This window comes from Dama dama, chromosome 15, assembly GCF_033118175.1.
Source record: "Dama dama isolate Ldn47 chromosome 15, ASM3311817v1, whole genome shotgun sequence".
Lineage (NCBI taxonomy): Eukaryota > Metazoa > Chordata > Mammalia > Artiodactyla > Cervidae > Dama > Dama dama.
In genome coordinates, this window is record NC_083695.1 from 4,360,390 (window position 1) to 4,378,058 (window position 17,669).

The 17,669-nt window shown below is 54.0% G+C and overlaps 1 protein-coding gene across 3 annotated transcripts in view; it reads right to left on the bottom strand.

Moving 5' to 3' along the window:
• RET (ret proto-oncogene) overlaps positions 1-17,669 on the bottom strand; it is a 61,720-nt gene that overhangs the window by 36,991 nt on the left and 7,060 nt on the right. For all 3 annotated transcript variants that reach the window (XR_009696014.1, XR_009696013.1, XM_061161362.1), the window contains exon 2: positions 1,772-2,035. Coding sequence is in view for 1 of the 3 variants with exons in the window: in XM_061161362.1 (XP_061017345.1) it covers positions 1,772-2,035 (264 nt within the window). In the remaining 2 variants the exon portion in view is untranslated. The remainder of the gene's footprint in view (positions 1-1,771; positions 2,036-17,669) is intronic.

Below are 17,669 nucleotides of genomic sequence, written 5' to 3' on the forward strand. Positions count from 1 at the left end.
AGCTGGGACCTGAATGGGGAGAGGGCAGGAGCTCGGGGCTGGTGCAAAGCCTAGTCCTCACCAAGGCTAGCAGGGCTCTGCTGGGAACCCCCGCCCTGCCCCCTACCTCCTGCTTGCCCCCTACGGCCCTGGACTTGGGGTCTGGCAGCCTCAGGGCCCTATGGATCTGCTCCCTCGTCCTGGGGGCTGCCTCACAGGTCCATCTCTCTGATTATTCCAAGTCTCAGTTCAAATACCCTTCCTCAGAGAGGTGCGCTGAACCCTGGGTCTAAGATGGAGTGCTTCCCCAAGGCAGGCTCTTGGCACCTCAGGTGACCTCCCTTCCCTCCCTCACCCACTACCCCCAAGCACTTTCTTTCTTTTCTCACTTTTAAAAACACTACAGGGGTGGAATTGGGTGGGAGGGGGGAGAGAGGTTCAAGAGGGAGGGGACATATGTATACCTATGGCTGATTCATTGTGATGTATGGCAGAAGCCAACACAATATTGTAATTATCCCTCAATTAAAAATAAATAAAAATAAAACACTTATTCTGTTCTATTTTTGCTGGTGTTGCTGCTTGTGGGATCTTAGTTCCCTGACCAGGGACTGAACCCAGGACCTCAACAATGAAAGCTCAGAGTCCTAACCACTGGACCCCCAGGGAATTCCATGCCACCCCTGCAGAGACACAGACTTCCCCAGCACCTAGAGAGGGGATTTCTGGCAAGTTCCATCATGGAGGCACCATAGCAACCCCCGTCCAACCCATCTGGATCTCAGCTGGGGCGGGGGCTCTTCCTGGGCCTTCTATCTTAGCTCTAGGGAAGTGTCCCCCCCCTACATCTACTCCTCCCATATTCATCAGTTCTCTGCTTCTTACTAGCCTGTCCTCTGTTGCTCCAGTCCCCTGCTGTGGTTAATAATTCTCCGTATAAACTTTCTCTGTTCTAATTACTGTGATTTGTCTCCTGACTAGAGCTAGCAGGTGCATGAGGCTGCTCTCCAATCACGAACAGAACAGGCCTCCTATGAAACTCAGACCCTTGGCAAATTCCACTCTGGCAGTACTGTTCACAGCAGAGTGTCTGCCTCTCAGCACTCACAGGAGCTCAGAGCTGGCCTGAGGGTCCAGGGAGGCCATGTCTATAGAGCAAGAGGTGGGGTTGTGATCACCATTTGGTGCCACAAGGCAGAACTCTGCTCCACAAACAACCTCCTCCCAGTACCAGGGTCACATGTGGCCTTCACTCCAGCTTGGACCCCTGCTCTGAGAAGCCGTCCAGGCCTTCCTCCTGCTCCACTTTCCTCCCTGGCACCAGGCCCCAGTCCTCACCAGGTGCCAAGAGCAGCCTGCTGCTGATGGTAAGGTGGGCTTTCCGTGCAAACAGCTGCTTCTCCACCAAGTTCCAGATCATCCACTAAATCAAGATCTTACTTAGGATGTCTCCTGCCTTTCTTAACTCTTCTCTCACAACCCCACATCTCTGTTAATCCAACTGGAAAACACATTTGGAGCCAGCATTCAGAGAGCCCCTCAAGTCCTCCACGTAAGTTCTCCAAAATCCCAACAGCCTCAGGAGGCCTCAGGGTCATCAGTGGTCCTCAAGCTCATCCTGGCTCCCTCACGGGCTGGACAAAGAGGACAGGCCAGCCCCATCTCACTTGCTCCACTCTTACACAGCAGGAGTCGTAGGAGCTGTGTGATGGGCGCTAAGGAAGGACCAGACGAGGGTGGGGCGGGGGTGGGTAATGAGGTGTGTGGGGTGGGGTCAGGGCCGCCCCCTTACTGCGGATGTTGAGCTTCTCCCAGGAGCTGTGGTCCAGGCTCTGGTTAAGGTAGAGAAGCCCCGTGTCCTCCTGGACGCGGATCCAGTCGTTCTCGTGCAGCCGCGTGCGGTAGGCGCCGTAGAGGTGCTGGCCCAGGCGGAAGCTGGGCATCTCCTCCGGCACGTCCTGCAGGGCGTGGACATAGAGCAGGGGCGTGCCGGCCGGCTGGTCCACGTACAGCTTCTCCCAGTAAGCGTCCCTGGAGAAGTAGAGTCCCAGCGGGGCTGTGGGAGGCAGGGAAACACGTAAGGGAAGGAGGGACTGAGGGACGACCACGGTGCAGAGCCCAGCAGCCCTCCCAGGCAGATCACCTTTCCCAGCGGCTTGACTTCACATTTTAGTAATAGCTTCCTTGTGGGCCAAAAAAGAAAACTTCACTAATTTAAAATTCTGGTCTAAGTAGGTCTTTCTCATCCGTAGTCCTAAGAACATCAACACACAGTTATCTGTATAGCTAAACACTAGCTGCAAATACACTGCTTTAAAACAGAAAAAAGAGGAAGTGAGGAAGCATAAACAGTTGCAATATCATCCTCGATTACCGGAGATAGATAAGCACGTAAACCACTCGGCTTTCACCCAAGCTTCTGAGCAAATCACCTGGAGCCAGAGTTTTCAAGTGTACAAGACGCTGCCAGACAAGCAGAGCAGGCAGGGGTCCCCAAAGATGGAACTAGAGCACTTTATAAGTAACAGCGTGCGTGCATGCTAAGTCGATTCAGTCGTGTCCAACTCTTTGTAACCCTATGCACTATAGCCCTCCAGTCTGCTCTGTCCTTGGAACTCTCCAGACAAGAATACTGGAGTGGGTTGCCACGCCCTCCTCTAAGAGATCTTACTGACTCAGGGATCGAACCTGCATCACTTACACCTCCTGCATTGGCAGGTGGGTTCTTTACCACTAGTTCCACCTGGGAAGCCCCTGTAAGTAACAAAATCTTCATCTAAAGTCAAACATGCTCCTACCATAGTACCGAAAAATTCCACTCCATTTATCTGAGAAAAATGAAAACATATGTCCGTCAAGTGACTTGTTCACAAATGCCGGGGTTATTCACAGAGCCAAGAACTGGAAAGAACCCAGATGTGTTCCAGCAGGTTATCAGATAACAAACCTCAATCCGTCACACCATGGAACCCTATGCAGTTAGGATGGGGCACAAACTATTGATACACACGACAGCCTGGACACATCTCATAGACATCCTGCCAAGTGGAAGAAGCAGCACAAAAGAATCACATGGCACCGTTCCAGACTGATTTTAGGTGACAGATATCAGACTGGGTACCAGCTGGGGGTAGGGGAGGTAACAGACTGGAAAAGCAGGGGGCATATTCTGGGAAACATACAGGTTTCATATCCTGATGGGGTGTGAGTCACACAGGGACATCCATTTGTCAACAACATACAGCCAAGATTTGTGCGTTTCAACCTATGTAAACGTGGCCTAAATTTATCACTGAGAGGCTGTGGGTAGAGCTGTAAATGCCATGAGGAAGAGGGATGCTGACCATGGCCACGCTGGGTGAACCAAGGGGGCACTCATCCTACTACTCTCTTGACTTGGTGTATGTTCAACATTTTGCATCATAAACAGTTATTTTTAAATAGTAAGAAATTTTAAAAAGATGGATAAATGGGCAGGTGATGCTTTAAAAAAAAACTGAAAACCTGCCAATATTCTCTACAAAGCACAAAATATACTAACACACAAAGCAAACATGAGAAACATTGTACTTATGTGTAAGCGATTTCTCTTTTCAATCAATTTGTTTCCACCTACATTCAGCTTCTCTTGCAGCCACCAAGGTGAATGGTTGGTCCGCTCCACACCAGTGGAAGACACCCTGGGGCTGCCTGGGTCCTTGAAGACACACTTGTGTGTGGGAAACAATCAAGAGCCAAGTGGAGTCAGGTGAGGATAACTGGTGAAGACCTTTTGGATCCCAAAGTGGTGAAACAGTAAGAAAACTGGAAGGTTGCCAGCACTGTGCCAGGCTTCCCAAGGATGACTTCAAAGGCAACCCGGCTGGGAATGCCAACTTGAAGTGTGCATTGACTGGGTCCAGCCTACCCAGTGTGGGTGCTGCCCTGCCAAACAGGCTGGACCACAGAGCCAGCAGGAGAGGGAGGGAACAGGAAGAGAAACAGAGGGAGAGAGAGGGAAGGAGGGAAAAGACAAACGGGGCTAAGGACAAAGGTAAGTAAGGCAGAGAGGATGGAGGGGAGAGATGCTCTGGCCAGGAGTCAAAGGCTACTGCACACCCAGCACTAAAGACAGAGATGGAAGGAGGGGGCTGCAGGCACGGGGCTGACTTATTAGACCTTCGGAAAACTGCTCCCTAGGAGTGCTGTCCCTGGAGTGGGACCCAGAATCACTGGGTCTCTGCAGGTGAGGTACTGGGAAGGGCAGCTGAACTCCAAGGAGCTGGCCCTGTGCCCAAGTCAGGCTCTGCGTGTGGCCTTCCTGCCCTGCCGCCTCTTGGCGGAAGGGATCCACCCAGAGCATCATGCTGCCTGCCATCCAAGGGTGTGGCAGCTCCAGGAGCCCTAGGAAGAAGTCCCTCTGGGGAGGGAGCACTGAGACCTGACTTCCCTTGCCGAGGGTCTCACTGGTACAGACCACGACAGGAGCCACCCACACATGGCTGGATGCCACCCTCCTGTCCCACAGCCTCCCAACTGGCCACGAGGACATGGGCTGCCTCTCAGATACACTCAGGGTGTTCATTTCTTCAGGATTTAGTAGCCAACCCTAGCAGGGACGGCTGGCAGCTCAGAGAACTGTGTCAGCCCCAAATGGCCTCAAGACTGGCCTTGATGCTTCTGTGAAAGGGCAGCCAGTGGCACTAGCTCGGAGCAGACCTTTCGCAAGCTGGGCAGAGTGACGGGCCACAGCTGACAGATCCTCCTGCACAGCTAGGAAGCACTCCACTGGCTCACGCTTCCTGAGAAGTACACAGTTCGGGGTCCCAAAGAGGACCCTACAGCACTGCTCATCACTGCTCTTGTGACAAAGGCAGGAGGGTCCCTGTGGTGTTTCCTCAGCCAACGAGGGGGAAGGGGCAGCTGCTCCCCACCTGTAGTGCACTGAAGTCCACTGCACTGCCTGGCAGAGTAATAAACCTGGGTCTGCACTCCTCACAGAAATCAGAAGGGCTCCGAGCCCACGGCGGCCCCCTGTCCCGCCCCAGTAAGGCCGGGTCCGGGAAGGCAGACTCAAAGTGGGGGTCAACACCAGACACAGCCCTGCTGCCCCAAAACAAGTGCCTGATTCATAAGCAGCAGCCCAGCTTCCTTTCCCTCCAACACTCCATGAAGGTTGCAAGTCAAAGGGTCTAGGGGGAGCTCTGGGGTGGGCTGTGGGGGGCTGGGGAAGGAGCGCAGAAGCTGACGCTCACAGCCCTGCGGACAGGAAGAGGAGTGGCTTGCTTTTCCCTCCACTGCCACCTTCTCCAGAGGACCTGGCCCACCGCCTTCGCCCACCCCGCCTCTCAAAGGTGCAGAGTGGGGTGAGCGCGGCCAGGTAGACTCACACAGCACCAGGCCAGGCCCCGTGGCACATGGTGACCCTGCATTTTCTTCGCAGCCCCAGATGGAGCTGCTGATGGGATCACTGCTTTGCAAACAGACAGCTGGGCAGGACAGAAAGTTGTTTGTATGCTCGAGGGCACATGTGCAGCCAGCCAGGGGATTGGGATTCGGAGGGCTGTCTTTCCAGCAGCACAGCCCTCACCGGCCTGCTCAACCCCATGTCACATGGTCCAGAACCCACGGTTACTGTGCCCACCCTCCACCCCCACCCGAAGTCCTGAGCGGTGACCGCAAGTCAGGGACGCTGGCCTGCAGTAGATAGCAGTCCCGGAGGGTGCACCATCTCTCGGGAAGGTTGACTTTCTGGCCACAAAGAGAATGAGAGATTTCCCAGTGGCTTGACAGGGTGGTGACCTGGTGGCAGTCCAGGCGCGTGACACCATGCTGGGTGGGAAGGGGGCTCTGTGCTGCCAGCCTCCTTCTCATCCTGGCAGAAAGGTGAGCGCCAACCGCTAGTGATCTGAGATGCTGCCTGCAGGGCCCCAACCCCAGAGCTGCAGGAGACTCAGTTGGTGGGGAGGGGGAAGCCCACGGTGGGTGTGGGTGGGTCCCCCAGATGGCACGCAGCCAAGGGCAGCCTATGTCTGCCAGCCTGCCTGGCCACCAGCGCTCCTTGGTGTGCCAGAGCTCTCCGTGGAGAAGTGAGGTCTGCATTCTGGTCTCCGGAGTACTGTCAAGGATGCTGTGGGACGCCTGCACCCACATCAGCAGAATATCGTGACTTTTGCTTCTTATTCTCTCAGGATATAATCCCTGTGGCCTTGGTCAGCTGTGCATGAACTGGCAGCCCTGGGAGCCACCCATGGGGGGTAGGGCTTGCAGATCGGTCTTCTAAGCGGGGGCGAGATGCTCACTCCACCTGCCAGGTAGTGAGGAGCAGATCCAGAATAGGGTTCCTCCCCTGGGGCCCCCTTGAGCACATGTACATTCAATGGTCCAGGGGCTGGGAGCTGCCTTGAGCTCCAGAAGCCCCCACCTCCAAGCTGGCCCAGTCCCCACCACACAGACCTCACGTGCTGCTCTCATCTCCGAGCCAGGTCCTACGGGATCCATGTGGGGCCTGGTCTGTTGCTGCCAAAAGGGATTTGTGGGTTGGGCCATGATTGTGAGCAGAAACAGTCTTAAATGCACTTAAAATGCTTCCCAGGTGGTCCCTACTCAGGGCATGGCCGCCTTAATGCTCCTCCTTGTCACAGACACTTTTAGATGGAAAAACACATGGTCCAAGGTAGGGAACGAGGGTGTGGGTGCAGGGCTGGCCTCAGGGGGGTGTAGCCTGGGGAGACCACAGGTCCCCATACTTGGTTTAATGCTCTCCTGTCATTGTCCTAAAATAATTCATAATTCTAGAACAATCTGCACTCTATGCTGGGCCCTACAAATGATGGGGCCAACCCCAGAGGGTGAAGGAGAAGAGCCCGGAATGGGCCATCAGAGGTGTCCAGTTTCTGGGGCGGTGCAGCCTCTGTAAAGTTCTAGCCTCCTCTGGGCCTCGCTTTCTCTGACTGTGAACAAGAGAAGGGCAGGCTGGGGAGAGGAGGAGCTGGTACAGGTGCAGATAGGCCTCACCTTTGCACAGGTACACGCGGTATGAAGTTCTCACTTCCGATTTATAATCACTGGGCAAACCTCTTCACTGCCCCCATTAAACAGGTAAGAACACGGAGGCTGGGAGGTGAGAAGACTTCCCATGGTCAAACAGCTGGAGGTTGGGCATCTTGGGGTTTGGACGATGACTAACAAAGCAGCGATGGGACTCAGGAGCAGGGCAGATGCCGGCCCCACCAGGAAGCCCCAGGCCCTGCCAGCTGACCACCCCTCCCTGCTGGCACCGTTTTGCCAGAAGGGCTTTTTGACCAACCTCTGATGAGTCTCCCCTGTAACTTGGGGCAGGTCGACACAGCAGGACTTGTAAAACCTGTCCCACCCACGCCTTCCACCCCTGAATGCCTCTGGGTGACAGGGTCCTCCCCCAACACCTAGTCCCACGTTTCTGCCTCGACAGGTGTGGCCAGCACCACGTGGGGTTCTGGCCCCTCAAGTTGCCCTGGCATCACACCAGAGGGTGAGGAGCTGGGCTTTGCTCTCTCAGGAGTGGGGAGGGGTCCCACACTGCTCATGACATGCCTGCCAAAGGCCCTGGTTGCTGCTCGCATTTGCAGAGACCCCAGGCCCCCTTCATGGCCTGTGTGTGTATATGCATGAATGTGTATGCACAGGTATGCAGCAGATGGAAACAGAGACAGGCACGTGGGCCCAAGACCCCATATGCTCCCACCCTGCCCCACCCCTGCTGGAGAAGATGTGCAACTAACACTCAGTGGGGACAACGGGCTGTCCTGTTCCAAGGAGGGCCTCCTCCAGCATCTTTACAAGCAGAGCCACCAGGCACGGATGGTCTCATTCGGCGCACGCAGTCACCAGCCTTTTTGTATCCTGGAAAGGCAGTCTTCAATGCTCCAATGCTTCAATGCTGGCTGGATGTGTCATTTACTCACATTTGTATGCAGAGAGAAGCAAGCCCAAGTCTCTACTTCACTTTCACTCATTCAACTGTCCACAAGCTCAGCCCCGTGTGAACACTCACACATGAACACTGGTGATACTCGTACACATTCTCAGACCCACACAGAAGCTGTGAGCCCCCTCCTGTGCGGTGGAGGACCATGCAGGTGGACGAGGGTTTCTGGTTGTCATCCCTCGCTTCTGCAGCACATTGTGGGGACATCCTTCATGCTCTGCCTCAGTCCGTGCCAAATGCACGCATCCCCTTGGCGCCAACGTAGCCCACGCCCCTGCCCCACGATCACCTCCCATAGCCCCCAGATGCACCCATCGCCAGCCTCTGTGCACCAGCCTCAGCTCCCCCGTGTACTGGAGGGTCACCTCCCGCTGGCCCCGAGGCTGCAGACCAGTCCTGGCCCCTGCAACCCAGCCAACTTCTCAATATGCAGTGAGCTGTGACTCCACTCTGGGGAGGGAGCCCCTTCCCCAAGCTCCTGCCCTCTGCCTCAGGGTGGCCCACAGAGCTCTCTTACACTCATCACTGCCGATCAACTCTTATGTTAACCTCCTCTGGTCCAGTCGCTGTGTGGGTGTCTCTGGATTGGACCCAGACTGATACACACTTCTCTCTTACACTTAGCATGTCACATGCACACTCTCTCACACTGTTGCAGACCCACCCCCACCTCCCCCATCTTCTTGCTCATTTAGTGAGACATACCGAGCCTACCCAGCCCTAACTGCAGGCTCCCCTCACCAGTGCCCCCTGGTCAGCCCTGGCCATGAGAGGCCACGCACAACTCCCCTGAGGTTCCTTTGACCTCCTTGCTGCCCTCGACAGAGGATGTGCTGCCAGTCTGACCATACCAGCCCAGATCCAGGCAGGTGCTTCCTAACTGGGCACCCTGGACTAGAGTGAGTGGCAGTCACCGTGGTCATCCCACACAAGGCCCCAGACAACGAATGTCCTAGGATTGCAATGTAAAAGCCAGAATTTGGGGCTCTCAAGAAAAAAACACATGGCAAGATGGTCTGATCTAAGAACTGAGTGGGGTGACAATAGTGCCCGCATGTGTGTGCAAGGCAGTACCTTCCCGCAGAATCCACTCACCGGGCAGCCCTGCTCCTGCCTGTGACAAGCACCAGATCCTGCAGATGACAGCTTTATTATGGCCCAGCACAATCTCCTTAACAGACGGTTTCCTAATGCCATCACCTCTGCAGGAACAGGAAGCAGACCTCATGGACTCCTCCCCAGGGACTGCCCCTCTCCCTGAGGACCAGCTGTCCCTGTGGGGGGTCCCCCTAGCCCCACCGCCCAGACAGCAACTTTTGGCACCATTACCCTCTCCTCGTCCACCCCATGCCCCTCCTCTCATATCCTGGTCACATGTTCTCTTTATTCTAGTTGAATATTTGACATGTACAAGCAGCATATTTTGCAGAACATTTATGTCAAAATAGTGTTCTGCAACAGACACTCATGAACCCGTGGCCAACTTAACTGGACGTTTAGCAACAGTGCTGCCCCTCCCACACGCCCCTTCCACCTCATACACTCACAGAAACATGAATCTGGGTCTTTGTTTTCCTTGCCCCTCTTTTTAAAACACTTTTACCTCATTCTTGAAAGGCACTTCTGCTAGGCAGAGAATTCTGTGTGTGTGAGTGCTCAGTCATGTCCAACTCTTTTGTGACCCCATGGACTGTAGCCTGCCAGGCTCCTCTGTCCATGGAATTTTCCAGGCAAGAATATCTGGAGGGAGTTGCCATTTTCTGCTCCAGGGGATTTTCCCGACCCAGGGATTGAATCTGCATCTCCTGCATTGGCAGGCAGACCCTTTATCAACTGCGCCAACTGGGAAGCCCACTTGGGAAGCCCTGAGACTCCTACAGGACAGTTATTCTGTCCTTCAAAAGCATGATCCTGCTGTCCTGCTTCTGAGAGCTCTGTACTCGTTCTAATGATTCCCTTCTTGGTTCTCTCTTCTCTCTGGTTGCTTCAGGACCTCCCGTGTTTGGTGCTTTCCTATTTCATTCTGATGAGCCAGCCTGCTCACCCCCATGTGGGTTTCCTCCGTCTCAGCTCATCTTCCAGGTGTTCTCTCCAGAGCATCCTTGAGCAAACGGCAGCCAGTCCCACAGCGCGAATGGCTGCCTCTGGGCCAAGGACTGCTGTGTTCACCAGCCCTGACCTCCACCCAAGTACCAGAGACATCCCTACCAACTCGCTCCATCCTCTCCCTCATCTCAGTTCCGCTTAGAGGACCACCGAGCCTCCCTGAGCCCACTCTTTTTTTTTTTTGGCTGTACTGGATCTTAGTTGTGGCATGCAAGATTTAAGTTCCTGGACCAGGACTGAAGCCAGGCCCCCTGCTTTGGGAGCACAGAGTCTTAGTCACTGGACCACCAGGGAAGTCCCTCCTTAAGACCACTCTTGACCCCATAGGCCACTTGCCCCAGAGCAGCCAGGGTCAGTCAGATCATGTCACAATCTGTCTGAAACAACAAACTAGTGAGTGAAACAACAAATGAATCCAGGAAGGAACAAACTAATACATAAATGGTTTCAAGCACAGAGTGGCGGGGGGAAGGTGGGCGGGAGGTTAACAGCTGGGCACATTTGGAAAACAGTGAGACTCTGGGATAGGAGAGGGGGCAGGGCATCAGAGAGATGGGTGATATCACCTTGGTCAAGACCCCCTGGCTTGGTCTGACAGGCACAGGGAGCCACAGGTGGGTGGCCAGTGGCAGGATGAGCGCAATGGAGCCTCACGGATGCCCCTCCCCGCCCCATGAGGCTTGCATGGGGCACACAGCACCCTGCCTGGGTGGGGCCAGAGTTGGCATTGAGCAAAGAAACCCTGAGGACACCTAAGAACGAAATCACTGACCACAGCTCAGGAGATGATGCCCTGGTAACTGAGGAACACTGCCAACTGGGAGACATTAGGCAGAACGACACAGACATGCACACACACACACACACACACACACACACACACACGTGTGCACTCTCAGGCAGGGTCACCCTGTAGGATGCTCCACACACCCCACAATCTCCATTTTTTGTCCCAGGTGGAGGCTGGTCTTGCAAGGGATTATAATGTAATTTTGGCTTTTTAGGAAAAAAGCACAGGTCAGGAGAGCCCGTGCCTACGAGCACAGATAGGGCCCTGCAGGCCAGCCCCACTGTGGCCATAAATGGGGCTGATGGGATGCTCAGTACCTCCTGTGTGTGGCCATAAAACCATCACCACCATCACCACCCCCAGCTACACCATTACCACTACCATGATCACCACTCTCCCCAGAAGCACCATCACCTTCACCCCCGTCACCTACACAGCATCACCACCACCATCACTAACTTCACCTGAACTCCAGCCCCCCCCCCACTATATTATCATCCCCACACCCTAACCACCACTGACACCATCACCACCCTCCCCACAACCATCACCTCACACCTTCACCCACCAGCTTCACCACTACTGCTGACCATGCCTACACCATCACCACCCTCCAACCATCGCCACCATCATCACTCTGCTAGGCATCCAGAGGCTTCCAAATGAAGCAGCTCTGCCAGGTTTGACCCACATAAGATGTGGGAAGAAAGCTGGACTGGAAAGACCCACAAAGCCAGCCTGGGCCTGTCCTGTTCACTGCTGCATTCCCAGAACCTTGCCTGACGCCTGGCACAGAGCAGGCGAGAAGGGAAGGCCTGGGTGGGCTTTAGTAATTTGATGGCTCACAGACACCTCGCTTTGAGAGCCAGCCACCTCTGTTCACGGGTCCTGGGCTCAGCTTAGATGTCACAAGCCAGTGCCTCCTTGAAGGGAATATGACAGCTTGCCCCAGTCCTCATGCTGGGAACTGAAGCCTCTCTACAAAATCATCAAGAAAACTCTGGCCTGTGCAGGTGTACCCAAAGCTGGACAGCTAAGTGCATACATGGGTAGTGAATACAAGCCAGGGCTAGCTACTTTACCTGGTGCCCAGTGAGGACACTAGTCACCATGAGTGAAGCCTCAATTCCAGTCTTAAATTCCCTCTTCCCAAATGCTGCCGGCAGCCCTCAGTGGACAGCCTGTGTGCCACTGTGGCCACAAGGCTGAGTGGCCCTCCTGGTCCGGACTGGGCACCCAACAAAGGCCAGCTGGCACAAAGGCCTGGCACACAAGGAGGAGTGAGCAGCCACCCTGGCTCACCCTGGATGCCCGGGGCTCTCCACGCTCCTGAGGATTCTTTCTAGCGCCGAGCCCAGGCACCTACCTGCCTGTCTGGTCAGGGGCTTCACACATAGCCCAGCTCTGCAGGCCTTCCCTCCATCATCCCTTCAGACTGAGCCTCATCGTGTGGTCCACGGTGGGCAGGGCAGGCGATCACATGCAGGGGTACTGTGTCTCCCCACACACCTGTCTGTGTGGGCCCTGCTTGGACAGGGTGGCTGGTGGCCTGGAGAGAGAGGAGAGACCCGAGGACCAGGCCTTGCCTCAGAGGCACCACAGACCTGTTCGTACAGGTACCTTCCTCCACACGTGAAAAGCTCTGACTTGCCCACCTTACCCGAGCTCTTATGTAGACCTCAGTCTCCCCATCTGTTTCCCAATTCTGAGAAAGAGAATTCACTTCTTGCTCTCAGAATGGAACTGCAACCAGGCCTAGGTCTCCTGACAACCCCCTCCTCTGCCATGCCATCTACGTAGTCCTCTGCTGATGGGCAGGAAGGGGTCAGGGTGTGGCTGAAGTTTGGGGTAGTGAGGTGTGCAGATGAGATCTGCAGCCCAGCTGCATGGAGCCAGCAGCCCAAATTCCTCCCTTGTGCCCAGGCCCCAGCCTTCTGCTCCCAGAGGCCTGAGGGCCAAGGCTGCACCCAGCAGGCACCCATGGCCACCACCCACATCCCCACCCGCCTGGACCAGCTGCAACAGCCTCGCTCAGATGATGGACACTCATGCCCAAATGTGATTTCCCAGCTGCCGCTGAGTTAATCACCAACCTCACTGGCAGTTCCTTCCGGCTTCTATGCAAAGGAAACTGCCAATTAGGTTACAATTAATTTCTTTACCCAGGGCAAAGCCTGACTAGAAAAAGACTGGCCACCCAAGTGGCCTGATGATGACTGTTCTGCAGGTCACCAGGCTCCCTTGGCTCTGGGGTTCCTGCGCTCTGAGGCCCCAGCCAACGGCAGGTGTATCAGCCCCAGCCTGGTCAGGTCAGCCCTGGTGACCGGCCAGTACATCCCAGGCTTTGACTCTGGTGCTGCTGCCCAGCAACTGTCCCCCTCACACCCAGCAGGGCACTATGACTCAGATCTCAACAAATCTGTCACCTCGTTGGACCTCCTTGAACAGCCATGGTCCTGCCCCTTTCTGCCCCTCCCCCCAGCACCGGTCTCGCCCAGCCCAGGTTTACCATTAACCAGCAAGGGCTTCCCCGAAGGTTCATCAGGTAAAGAATCTCCCTGCGATGCAGGAGACACAGGTTCGATCCTTGGCTCGGGAAGATCCCCTGGAGGAGGAAATGGCAACCTACTCCAGTCTTCTTGCCTGGAGAATCCCATGGACAGAGGAGCCTGGAGGGCTAGAGTCCATGTGGTTGCAAAGAGTAGGATATAACTGAGCACGAGTGAGACTTCTTTATTGGGTTGGCCAAAAAGGTCGTTTGAGTTTTTAATGCACGATATTACAGAAAAACCCAAATGAACTTTTTGGCAAGCCAATGCATTCTTCCTGAGAGGCTCTATTCCAAATGCTTCACGTGCATCACCCTACTAATGGACAGGACAACTGCCAGAGGTAAGGACAACTTCTGGTTCCTGTCTTAGAGCAAGGAAACCAAGGCAGAGAGAGGCTACCTTGCCCAAGGCTGTACAGAGTGAGTGAGCCAGGACTTAAGGGTTCTACTCTTAGGTATGCGTGGCCACCAGGCTCCTCTGCTCGGTGACGGCTGTGCACACACATGTGGAAAAGCCAGGGCACCATGACCTGGGACTCCAGGCCACCCATCCACCTGCTTGCTGACCAGGTGGAAAATCCAACCTAAATAATCCTCCATAGTCTTCTTCAGCCTCCTCAAAAATGCAGGTGCCCTTCAAAGTCTCCTCGTGGAAATTTGCTCTTTCATATCTCAGTGAAACAGAGCAAAGGCCCAGGAAGGCGTGACCAGGGGGGAGTTTGCTCAGCCAGCGCTGCCCAACAGGGATGGACATGGTCAAGGCTGCCGAGTGTGCAGGTACCTGGGGATGCTGGGGGCCTGATGTGCCCATGGCCCCTGGACACAGGACTGAGCCTTGAGGGGTCCTTTTCTTTGCCGCTGTTAGATCCTACTATTCGATCCCTGGGTCGGGAAGATCCCCTGGAGGAGGAAATGGCAACCCACGCCAGTATTCTTGCCTGGAGAATCCCATGGACGGAGGAGCCTGGAGGGCTAGAGTCCATGTGGTTGCAAAGAGTAGGATACAACTGAGCATGTGCACGTACACACACACATTTCACCTTCAGAAGTGAGCCTAGATACAAAGGGGAGATTTCAGCGTGACTCGTGAAAGCAGAGAGACAAGTGCAGAGCCAGGCCCAGGCCACACTCCTTCTGTCTTGCTGCATGGCCCGCTCAGTGCTCAGCCTCCCTGCGTCTGTTCCCAGCTGTGAACAGGGACAGAGACCCTCCCTGGAAGGGCTGCTGGGACCAAGCGCCTACTGGTGGGAGCCAGAGCCACTTCTCCTCTTTTCTCCCTCTCTCTTTTTTTTTTTTGCAAAGAACATGTGGTTTATTAAAGACAGCTTGTCATCAGCAGCATTTATTCAACGAACAAAACAAACGAAAAAATAAAAGCAGACTAACATTCTGATCCTTGGAGTGAGACTGACTGAATTCATTCAGCCCAGTGTCCAGAGTCCCAGGGGCAGCTTCCCAAGGAGGAAGCCTTGGAGTCTCGGGGTCTCTTGGCACCTCCCTTGAGAGTCTTGCAGGGGGTGGGGGCGTGGAAATTGCCAAGGGCAAGCCTTCCCATTGGAGGAGCTCAGTCTAACCTTGGTATGGTCCCTGTGCTCTTTTGACCTTCATCACAAAGCCAAGGAGAGGACACTGGACCCAGGTCTGCCACTGAGGCAAATCAGATGCAGGGATGCAGGATGGTCCCAGGAAGGAGGAGGGCAGAGGGACAGGCGAGAGGGAATGCACTGGGGTCCTGGTCAGTGTCTGCTGGGTCACAGCTGCGGCCCCAACCTCGGGCTGTGAAGGGATCACGCAGGGGCTGACCACCAGCAGACGAGTTCTGGTACAAGGGTGACCCAGGCTGCTGGGAGGAGGTGTGTTTCTGCCTCATACTGGTGTGGTGTCTTTACACACTAGTTCTCCCTTACACCCATTTCTACTACAGAGCTCAGAGCTCCCCCAGCCAGGACCTCCTGGAAAACCAGGAAGGTCCCAGAGGCAGGGAGAGAGGATGCTGACTGACTCTGGAAGGTCAGGAAGACCATGTCTCCAACCTGCTTCCTCCTTTCCAGCCTTACCCTTCATTTCCAAACCAAGCACTTGCCAACCTGCAATAAATAACCAGGAGTCTGAATAAAGAGCAAAAATCTCCCAAATACTGTGTGGGAAGAGGAAGAAAAAGGGAAGCATACAAAGTCCCAGAAGCATCCACAGGACAGCCTGGCAAGGAGCCTCCCTGACTCCTGAATGAGACCTCCTTGGGCCCACAAAGGCTTCCTGATAACCCCCCAGTCAAGATCTTCCCACCCTGAGCAGAGTCCCAGCACTCGTGCAGCTTCTGGGTGCGAGGGGTGGGGCACACTGCTTTGGTACATTCTGCTGTCCCAGGAAAACAGCTTCAAGGAACTGGCAGTACGACATCACACAGCTGCAATTACGGTAATCAACTTACGCCAGATCAGCCTGGTTATTTTTAGAGTCTGGATTGAGGCGAAGAGTTGACTCGTTGGAAAAGACCCTGATGCTGGGAGGAATTGGGGTCAGGAGGAGAAGGGGACGACAGAGGATGAGATGTCTGGATGGCATCACTGACTCGATGGGCATGAGTTTGAGTAAACTCCGGGAGCTGGTGATGGACAAGGAGGCCTGGCGTGCTGCGATTCATGGGGTCGCAAAGAGTCGGACACGACTGAGCGACTGAACTGAACTGAACCGAAGACAGGGCAGCCCTGGGTTCTTCTATTGCTCAGTCCTGCCTTGTCAAGTGGGCTGAGTAGGTCACTGGTCCCCAGAACCTTGCATCTTCCTCCCCAGCCCCAGATCTTCTACAGAATGGTCCTTGAGCACTGGCATCTCACTTACAAGAAGGGACACCATTGCTTCTGGGACATTTGAGCTCAATGTGGCTTTAGGGTCTCTGTCTTCTGAGACTATCCTTAGGGTCCCAGTGGGGTCACAATGACTCAACCCCACAGAAGGACACTGGATGAAGCCATGTCCTCTTCAAAAGGGACCTGGGGTTCAGACACTGAAATGTTTCTGGCCAAAAACTGCTTCTTGGCAACACCTGGTGGAAATTTGATAAAGCAAAGTAAACTCAACAACAAAAGAAGGTCCATCCAACTAAAACAGGGGCAAAATAGTTACTTCTCCAAAAAAGATACAAATGGCCAAGAAGCAAGTGAAAAGACTCTCAGCATCACTGATAATTAAGAAAAAGCAAATCAAAACCATAGGTGAGGACACTGCTTGTATCCAAGAAGATGGATACAATTTAAAAATATAAATAGGAAGTAACATGTGTTTGTGAGGATGTGGTAAAACTAGAACTCTCACACAGAGCTGGTAAAATTGTACAATGTTTCAGTTGTTATCAGAAAATAGCTTGGCAGATCCTCAAAACAGAAAAGTTGAAATTAACACATAACCCAGCAATTCTACTCCAAAATAAACACCTAAGAGAACTGAAAACAGGGATTCAAACAGATACTCACACAAAAATATCCACAGCAGTATTATTCACAAAAGTCAAAAGATGTAAACAACCCAAATGTCCACCAAGAGATGAATGAATAAATAAATGTGATACATGTTGCATTGGCCCGAAAGTTCATAAACGAAACAAACTTCCTGGCCAACCCAATACATGCAATGTAATATTACTCACCCTTAAAAAGGAATGAAATACCAATACATGCTACAACATGGATGTACCTCCAACCAAGTAAAAGCAGCCTGATACAAATGAAAGGTCAATTTATTTTAAATATCCAAAATAGACAAGTCCATAGAGACAGGTGCAGAGTGGCAGGTACCAGGGGCTAGTGTGGGGGGACTAGGCGCACTGCCTAACGGGAATGGGGTTTCCTTTGGGGGGTTAACAATAATGTTCTGGAACTACACAGGGGTGATGAATATGCAATGCTGTGAATGTGCTAAATCCCACTCTAAATCCCACTCAACTGTTCACTTTAATTTTGTTATGTGAATTTCATACCTCAAAAGAAGTGAATTTTAATTGTTTACCACCCTGTTCTTCCCCCCATCTCCGCAGGAGAGACCACCCTAGAAGAGGCAGGGGCACAAGTCCAGAGCGGACCCCAGGAGCCTGCACGGTTGCCCCAGTGTGCATCCCACCAAACCACCATGCTCTCCTCTGCACACCGGCTTCTCTCGAAGAGAAAAGGACCCTGTGATGGGGTTCCAGCCTGTGGAAATGGGCAAAGAGCCCAGGGCCCTACAGACCCGACTCCTCAGGGCTCTGGGCCCCTCTTGTGCACAGTCAGGTGTGGAGTGGCTGCCAAGGGCAGGGGGCG